Here is a 9,268-nt window from a genome sequence, read left to right as displayed (position 1 = left end):
ATCATTGTCAATCCAAACACTAAATGTTATGAGGTCAAAGTCCACTTCCCAGATCTCCACACTAAAAAGAGTCTGACAAGCAATATCCAGGAATTTCACAAGATCAAGGTCAATGTGTAAATCAATTGTTAAAATGCTTAGTATACCATATAACAACAAAAAGCAGTATCATCAATGCAAGGAAAGAAAGACAGTGTTTTATGTCACATGATATTTGCCAAATCCATGAAGACTTCAAGTATGAGAAAGGGTTTAAACACAGGTTATGATTTAACTCATGAATTATATTGAATGTATCTATGTTCCCCCTTTATATCATACTCTTCTACATTTGCACACAGTGTGCATAGATTTTTCTATTGCGTTATTTTACAAGTCTTTGCTAGGTAAAGCCCCGCCTTATCTCAGCTCACTGGTCACCATAGCAGCACTCACTCGTAGCACGCGCTCCAGCAGGTATATCTCACTGGTCACCCCCAAAGCCAATTCCTCCTTTGGTCGTCTTTCCTTCCAGTTCTCTGCTGCCAATGACTGGAACGAACTGCAAAAATCTCTCTTAACTCCCTTATCTTACCTCATTTGCACTCACTGTATATAGACTTTTTCTTTTCTTTTGTTCTACTGTATTATTGACTGTATGTTTGTTTATTCCATGTGTAACTCTGTGTTGTTGTGTGTCGCACTGCTTTGCTATATTCTTGGCCAGGTCGCAGTTGCAAATGAGAACTTTTTCTCAACTAGCCTACCTGGTTTAAATAAAGGTGAAATATATATTTTTATTAAATAAAAATTATGAAATGCTGTTACTGTAATTGTTTAGCTGACAGATATAGCCTAGCTACCTAGCTAACCATTGGTCATCTTATTAAATGATGCTACACAGCAAAAAACCAACAGTGTCTATTGCTAGATTAGAGATATGCCCTAGCTATAGAGTACAACAGTATGAGGCATAATACCCATAACACCTAGCAGTCAAACAAGGAAATGGTTCCAATAGTTTTCCCACTATTCATTTTTCTCATTTTGGAAGCGCTTAAAACAAGGGCTGTGTTGTGTGTCGGCTTACCCTGACATGACATTTTGATAACCTAGTAAATCTCGTTAGGACAAGGTGACTTTTATCAATATATTTGGATGTATTTACACCCCCCCCCCCCCCCAAAAAAATGGAATGCTAATTAGCTGCTAATGTGGCTATCATAAAGAACTACAAATACCATGATGTTCTGGACAAAACTGCCGAATTGTGACAAAGGTAAGAATCTCTGGATTAACCATTTAATGTCAGCTCAAATTGATATACCTACTGTAGCACAGCTCTGCTGATAACAGGCATGAAGGCTCTGGTCTGGATAATATGATTTACTACCTGTACTTGAAAATGCTGCTGAAATCAATCGGTTTGCGCCCTCTAGTGGAGAATGTATGTAAAATAGAGGTGCAGAAGAGCTGAGGACATCATCTGTGTATGTTCAATTTATAACCGTAAGTTTCTAAATGCTTGGTTAAAAGTGGCGCAAACAAAAATTGGGGGATGCATGCCAACGAAAGCCACTACACAACACTAAACTCTGTCAATCACCGTATTCTTATCGACACACTCAATAGCCTTGGTTTCTCAAATGACTGCCTCGCCTGGTTCACCAACTACTTCGCAGACAGAGTTCAGTGTGTCAAATCGGAGGGCCTGTTGGCAGTCTCCATGGGGGTGCCACAGGGTTCAATTCTCGGACCGACTCTTTTCTCTGTGTATATCAACGATGTCGCTCTTGCTGCGGGTGATTCTCTGATCCACCTCTATGCAGATGACACCATTCTGTATACTTCTGGCCCTTCTTTGGACACTGTGCTATCTAACCTCCAAACAAGCTTCAATGCCATACAACACTCATTCCTTGGTTGTAAATGAGAACTTGTTTTCAACTAGCTTACCTGGTTAAATAAAGGTGAAATAAAAAAAAATGAAAAGAATACATTAATTGCACTATAACGGTGACAAACTGTGACCACAAACTGTTAGGGCCTACATAAAGCTGTCCCAACAGCAGAGTCCCAACACCTTACCACTGCTACACCTGGCTATCAGTGGAGCCTTGTCTGGCAGCAAAATTCAGCCTCATTTACTGCTTTAAAAAAAAAACATAGCTGATATTTTATTTATTTTATTTTATTTATTTAACCTTTATTTAACCAGGTAGGCAAATTGAGAACACGTTCTCATTTACAATTGCGACCTGGCCAAGATAAAGCAGAGCAGTTCGACACATACAACAACACATAGTCACACATGGAGTAAAACAAACATATAGTCAATGATACAGTGAAAAAAAATAAGTCTATATACAATGTGAGCAAGTGAGGTGAGATAAGGGAGGTGAAGGCAAACAAATATATGTATAAATAAATAAAAATATAAAAAGGCCATGGTGGCGAAGTAAATACAACACAGCAAGTAAAATAAAAACTAAAAACACTGGAATGGTTGGTTTGCAGTGGAAGAAAGCGCAAAGTAGAGACAGAAATAATGGGGTGCAAAGGAGCAAAATAAATAAATAAATACAGTAGGTAAAGAGGTAGTTGTTTGGGCTAAATTATAGATGGGCTATGTACAGGTGCAGTAATCTATGAGCTGCTCTGACAGCTGGTGCTTAAAGCTAGTGAGGGAGATAAGTGTTTCCAGTTTCAGAGATTTTTGTAGTTCGTTCCAGTCATTGGCAGCAGAGAACTGGAAGGAGAGGCGGCCAAAGGAAGAATTGGTTTTGGGGGTGACCAGAGAGATAAACCTGCTGGAGCGCGTGCTACAGGTAGGTGTTGCTATGGTGACCAGCGAGCTGAGATAAGGGGGGACTTTACCTAGCAGGGTCTTGTAGATGACCTGGAACCAGTGGGTTTGGCGACGAGTATGAAGCGAGGGCCAGCCAACGAGAGTGTACAGGTCGCAGTGGTGGGTAGTATATGGGGCTTTGGTGACAAAACGGATGGCACTGTGATAGACTGCATCCAATTTATTGAGTAGGGTTTTGGAGGCTATTTTGTAAATGACATCACCGAAGTCGAGGATTGGTAGGATGGTCAGTTTTACAAGGGTATGTTTGGCAGCATGAGTGAAGGATGCTTTGTTGCGGAATAGGAAGCCAATTCTAGATTTAACTTTGGATTGGAGATGCTTGATGTGAGTCTGGAAGGAGAGTTTACAGTCTAACCAGACACCTAGGTATTTGTAGTTGTCCACATATTCTAAGTCAGAGCCGTCCAGAGTAGTGATGTTGGACAGGCGGGCAGGTGCAGGCAGCGATCGGTTGAAGAGCATGCATTTAGTTTTACTTGTATTTAAGAGCAATTGGAGGCCACGGAAGGAGAGTTGTATGGCATTGAAGCTCGCCTGGAGGGTTGTTAACACAGTGTCAAAAGAAGGGCCAGAAGTATACAGAATAGTGTCGTCTGCGTAGAGGTGGATCAGAGAATCACCAGCAGCAAGAGCGACATCATTGATGTATACAGAGAAGAGAGTCGGTGCAAGAATTGAACCCTGTGGCACCCCCATGGAGACTGCCAGAGGCCCGGACAACAGACCCTCCGATTTGACACACTGAACTCGATCAGAGAAGTATGACTGACTTGCTTAAACAAATGTGATTTCTACTGACAATTGAGATGTACAAACTATGGCATAAGGGGACGATGAGCGAATAAGAGGCAATCCGTAATTTCAATTAAGACACAAATGAGCGAGCTAAGATGGACATAGTCAATTTAACAATTTGTTCAGCACTTTTGAAATGTACAGCGACAGAATTTAGAACATGGGCCATTCTTACAGTATTCTCCCTGTATACCAAGTCAAAACCGTAAGATAATTAAAGGGGGCATATAAGCAGACAATGAAAGCTCTTACAATATTCAATGATTACATTTCTCTAAAACAGGTTATAAACTACATGTGCACCACCAAGTTAGAACAGTAGGTGAAATGATGTTAATGATACTAATAATGTATCATTAATTTATTTTATTAACTAATCTTAATAATGTTATGTGGGGAAATAGACCAAATTATTAGGTTGAGGCATATGGGCTACTAACAGCTTACTACACAACATACACTTAGTGTTATTTTCTTAGCTACAGTATACATATCTCCGTGGCATATTACATAATTTATGCAGCAGCACATTTTTGCACTCACCTGTGCTCACTTGAACAGAACGGTGGCGCGGCAGTCCTTCGTGGGCAAATTTTATCATCATAATTTGTCATCAAAGTCTGTCATTCTCTGTATTTAATGTGCTTTCAAAACAACTGGGAACTCTGGGAAAAAAACAAGGTCGAATCATGATGATGTCAGTGATCTTCAGGTCGTAGCTCTAGAAAGAGACCCGAGTTCCCGATTTACAATTCCAAGTTGGATGACCGTTCAAAACGTATTTTACCAGTCGGAGCTCGGTTTTTCTAGAGTTCCCAGTTGTCTTGAACTCACTGAAGTCAAATTTCCCAGTTCCGAGTTAACAGTTGTTTTGAGCACGGCAGAAATCATGCTGGATTGACAGCATGGCCAATGTTGGATGTTTATCATTTTAAACTTGGAAAAGAGACCCTTAAACACAGAATTGGGACCACACACCCACTCCACTGAATAGCTAGGCTAGTGATTGCTTTGCAATGCTTGCAGTTAGCCGTTGATTCCTTCCAAACCAGTCATTGTTGAATTTGCGATTTCCAACTTGTTGTGTAATGTTTATGTCCAATGGCCGATGAGAACCGATACGTTTTATCTATAATTTCTCTTAATTATTTCTCTTCATATGACAAGGATTGAAAAGGATTAGCCAATAGATTGTCGACTTGATTCATTATGATGACTGCTAGCTTGCTAGCTAAGATTTTGAAAGTACGATGTTGACATGATCAGTCTAATCAAAGCTACTGTCGATATAACGTGATTTGACGTCATTTTATCTGTGGCCAATGACCTTGAGCCTTCTTGGATGGGCACTTCTAATGGAACTCTATGGCAGCACTCAAGGGGCTTGAATGTTCGAGTTCTACCCATAGATTTTGCAGTGACGTAGTGTCCCCATGAGTGACAGAACACTGAGCCAATCACGGCACAACTAGAGAACATTACCAACCCCTACTCTCCGTATTTTCCGCTGGCTGCACCACCACCACAGAAAGCTCTGAGCTAGGCTGAAACACCTGCATGTTGGAGCTGCCATATTCAAGAATGCAAAAAAGAGACCATGTTTGTATGCGGCTTTATTAACTCAATGAATTATATATATTTTTTTGCATTGTTAACAAACTGATATGTGACACGTAATTAATGCCAAAATAACATGCAAAACAGGCAACCTCCTGAATGATGGGTCACCACTGATGGTTAAACATGCATAGATATCAAGGAAATAGCTTGCAAAATATCGTTGCTGGTAATAGTATGGTGAGTGATATGACCTTTCTCAGAGTTGGCCACAGGCCAGCGGTCGGATATTCTAAAGGTCCTCTAAATAAATGACAAACGACATGTTTCATTCAACACCACGGGTATATGATTTTTATGAAAATTTATGTAAATGTAAAATTTTCATAATATATGATTTGAATGTAGTGTCAAAATCAACTAGAAGAACATTCTGTAACCACACCCAAATGGACCAATGATCTCTAGTCCTCATTCAAATTCAACCAATCACCGAGTGTAAACAACAACCCAAACCACGCCCCCAGGAAAAATAGCTCTTTAAAACTGCCAATCCCTGTATGCTGGAGGTATATGACCTAACACATCTTTTGTAGTCATCGTTTAACTGATTATGCCCTTTTTTTGGGGGTGTGGGGGGATATTGGCCAATCACATAACAAGATATATTTCATCACAAATAGCTTTGTCACTAATGCAGCTCTGAGGCAGAGATGGATAGCTGTGTATTTACTTCAGGACACATAACTACTGGTATTTTAATGCTGTGGACAAAACATTAAGAACATCGGTTGTTTCCATGACATGGACTGACCAGGTGAAAGCTATGATGACTTGTTAAGTTTACTTTAGTGTAGATCAGGGTTCCTCAACTGGCAGCCCCGCAGGTGATTTTATTTGGCCACTCAAGTTTTCAGAGCAAAAAAAAACAACATTTATTTATTTTCATGGTTGAACATAAAAGACTGTAAAAACTTAAGGAAATCAGCTCTAAGTTATTTACATTTTTACAACTCTGTTCCCTAGTAATTCTCACACATAATAGAGACACGTGATTGTATACAAATGTAAACAAAGTTTGAAATTATTATGTTTTAGTCCAATATTATATATGTTTGGGCTTCTTGCATTTCAATTTGCAATCTACAAATTATTTGTAATTATGTTCGGGACTCTGACCATCCGCTCAAGAAAGAAATCGTCCTGCAGCTGTAGATGAAGGGGAGAAGACAGGTTAAAGAAGGATTTTTAAGCCTTGAGACATGGATTGGTTAATACCACAATCTCAGACATGAAATGCTAATAGCATAACCTCAACCCAGTTGAATTATGATGGTAAAAGAAGCGATAATGTCTCTATTAGATTCTAACAGTGGATATATGCTTAAAGCTATTACAAAACTGCACACTGTTTAAATATGTTCTGTTAAATAAAGGTTTGCAGCCATATAATTATCTGTATGAGAGAGAAATCATTTTTAACTTGCCTAAACTGGATCATTGGCTGTTTTATCAAATCAAATCAAGTTTATTTTATATAGCCCTTCTTACATCAGCTAATATCTCGAAGTGCTGTACAGAAAACCCAGCCTAAAACCCCAAACAGCAAGCAATGCAGGTGTAGAAGCACTTCAGTGTAGATCAGTAGTTTTACTATGATAGATAAACTGGCGCTCAAGGTTCATGAAAGGTTGAGGGATTTTTTCTATTGCACACAAAACAATGATTTTGAACAGGCGAACTCAACAGTCCTCTGTTTCCTGCCTGTAGCTGGGTCCTGTATGGAAGCCCGTGCAAGGCTGTCCCGGAGACCCCGCGCTGCCTGCACCTCTATCGTCTCGGGTGAGTTTGTTACAATGTAGCAATTTCTCTATTAATCTGAATAACTATATTAAAGCTGCAACATTTGCGTACTGCAAGCGGTATACAAACCTCGCATCTGCCTTGATCTAAATGCCGTAGTCCCGCACGGCGAGGCAAACCGTTTCATTTTCCAACGAATTCCCAAGCATACCCCCTGGTCCAAGAGTATTCCAACATTAACTCATATTTTGCTTGCAAGGAGAGCTGGCTACGCAATTGCATTTAAGGCAAACAAAATAATGCATCGGGGAAGCTAAGATGCAACGCTACCGTGCATTACAAGTGTTTCGATAGTAAACCCGCTTGTGATGTTTTACATGTCAAACGTATACAAATGTCGGAATCTGTTAACACCAGAATGTTGATAGAATGTTAGCTACCTAGCAGCTAATGCTAACGAAATGAAAGCTATGCATCAAAAGGTTCAAAATAGCTAGCAGATTCAGACAAATAGACATCAAACGAACATGCGAATTGTTTTAGAGGAAACCCAGTAGCAACAGGGCAAAAACAATTATATGATAATGTAACTGCATTGGAGGCATACAACGTTAAGTGAAACCACCAAAGCTAGTTAGCCGCTCGCTGTATCCCTCCATTCATATGCTGCGCACCGCTCTTCTCTGCCCTGCTGGCTGTGCAATGGCTACGACCGCTTCAGCTACCAACCAACATTATGGAGAGCGGCAAATGGAGATTTGTCCTCTATATATATCGAACAGTGTTTTTTTCGGCGCAAGTCCGCTGCTCTCGTCTCCGCCTACCTAATCTCAGAATCTACTCTGCTTGTTTTTGTCGAGAAGATCAGAGAGCAGAGAGATTTAAAAACCTAGCTGGTTTCAGCAACATCACCGTACTGTTTACTGGTAACATAAACAGTCGGCCTCAATGAATTTAGCTATTAGTCTTCTCTCTACTTGTATAAAAAAATATATATCTGAACATTGAAAGATAACCGAGTGAGTGAAAAACGCGCGTTTTTAACCCAGAAGGTGGTTTGCTCAAGGAAGAGCATCACATTTTATTGTGATCAGGTAGTGGTGATATTCAAGCGGATATGTTCTGTTCATGCATGCTTAACTTTGCCTACAAAAATTACTTTTTATTGTAATGCTCACATTTTTTTAAAGATTTTAATAGCAAGATAACTATTTAAGAGCATCAATTAAGATTTCAGATCACTGATAATCAATAGGCTATGTATGTCATTAGTCCTGACGTTCTGGGTGAGACAAGTTACATAAATCTGGAAAGTTTAAAAAAATGTTCCTGTCCCATCAATATTTCAACCTGGTTGTTCTCTGGTGGTTTCAGTGTGGTGAAGCTTTACATACTTCGCTATGTTGTTTTCAAAATGCTATGTTCTGCTCAGATCTGTGACGAGTCGTAAGTAGCTCGTTTGATCTTGATACCATGAGGAGTTTTGACTGATGTCACGTTTATGCTCATATTTGCTAGGAAGCAAACGTCAACCAACTGTAACGATGTATTTGAGAGACAAGTGAACATTGTGCAGCTTTATTTATGTTTTCAATAAACATTGGAAGACAACATATAGTTTCCATGTTAACAACAACCTAAGCCAACCCCATCTGTTTTACAACCAACCCCTGGGCAACTATGGGGCAAAACAGACCGGTTTGGCTTAGATTGTTGATAACACTTAAACTCAATTTAGTCTCGAAATGTTTATTAAAACATAAATACATTTTACGCTTGTATCTCAAATATATTGTTAGTTGTTGGTTAGCTTGCTAGCGAATTTGAGCAATATTAGCATAGACATGACATCAGTCAAAACACCTCAAAACAAGACATGGTATCAACAACAAGATACAACTAGCTGAAAGAACCACCTACGACTCCCCCACTTGACAGCTTCTTGTCATCGTTGCTAGCTTCTTGTCATCGTTGCTAGCTTCTTGTCATCGTTGCTAGCTTCTTGTCATCGTTGCTAGCTTCTTGTCATCGTTGCTGGCTTCTTGTCATCGTTGCTGGCTTCTTGTCATCGTTGCTGGCTTCTTGTCATCGTTGCTGGCTTCTTGTCATCGTTGCTAGCTTCTTGTCATCGTTGCTAGCTTCTTGTCATCGTTGCTAGCTTCTTGTCATCGTTGCTAGCTTCTTGTCATCGTTGCTAGCTTCTTGTCATCGTTGCTAGCTTCTTGTCATCGTTGCTAGCTTCTTGTCATCGTTGCTAGCTTC

The 9,268-nt window shown here is 39.8% G+C and overlaps 1 protein-coding gene across 1 annotated transcript in view; it reads left to right on the top strand.

The window, feature by feature from the left end:
* The first annotated feature begins 6,964 nt into the window (after nt 1-6,964).
* Nucleotides 6,965-9,268, top strand: part of bicra (BRD4 interacting chromatin remodeling complex associated protein) — a 29,059-nt gene continuing 26,755 nt past the window's right edge. Inside the window, exon 1 of the mRNA XM_055895163.1 lies at nt 6,965-7,045. Within this exon, the coding sequence (XP_055751138.1) occupies nt 6,985-7,045 (61 nt within the window). The 5' untranslated portion in view covers nt 6,965-6,984. The remainder of the gene's footprint in view (nt 7,046-9,268) is intronic.

The sequence above is a fragment of the Salvelinus fontinalis genome, chromosome 33 (assembly GCF_029448725.1).
Source record: "Salvelinus fontinalis isolate EN_2023a chromosome 33, ASM2944872v1, whole genome shotgun sequence".
Classification (NCBI taxonomy): Eukaryota; Metazoa; Chordata; class Actinopteri; order Salmoniformes; family Salmonidae; genus Salvelinus; species Salvelinus fontinalis.
The sequence above is the reverse complement of the archived record's forward strand: the minus strand, read 5'-3'. Positions and strand labels throughout refer to the sequence as shown.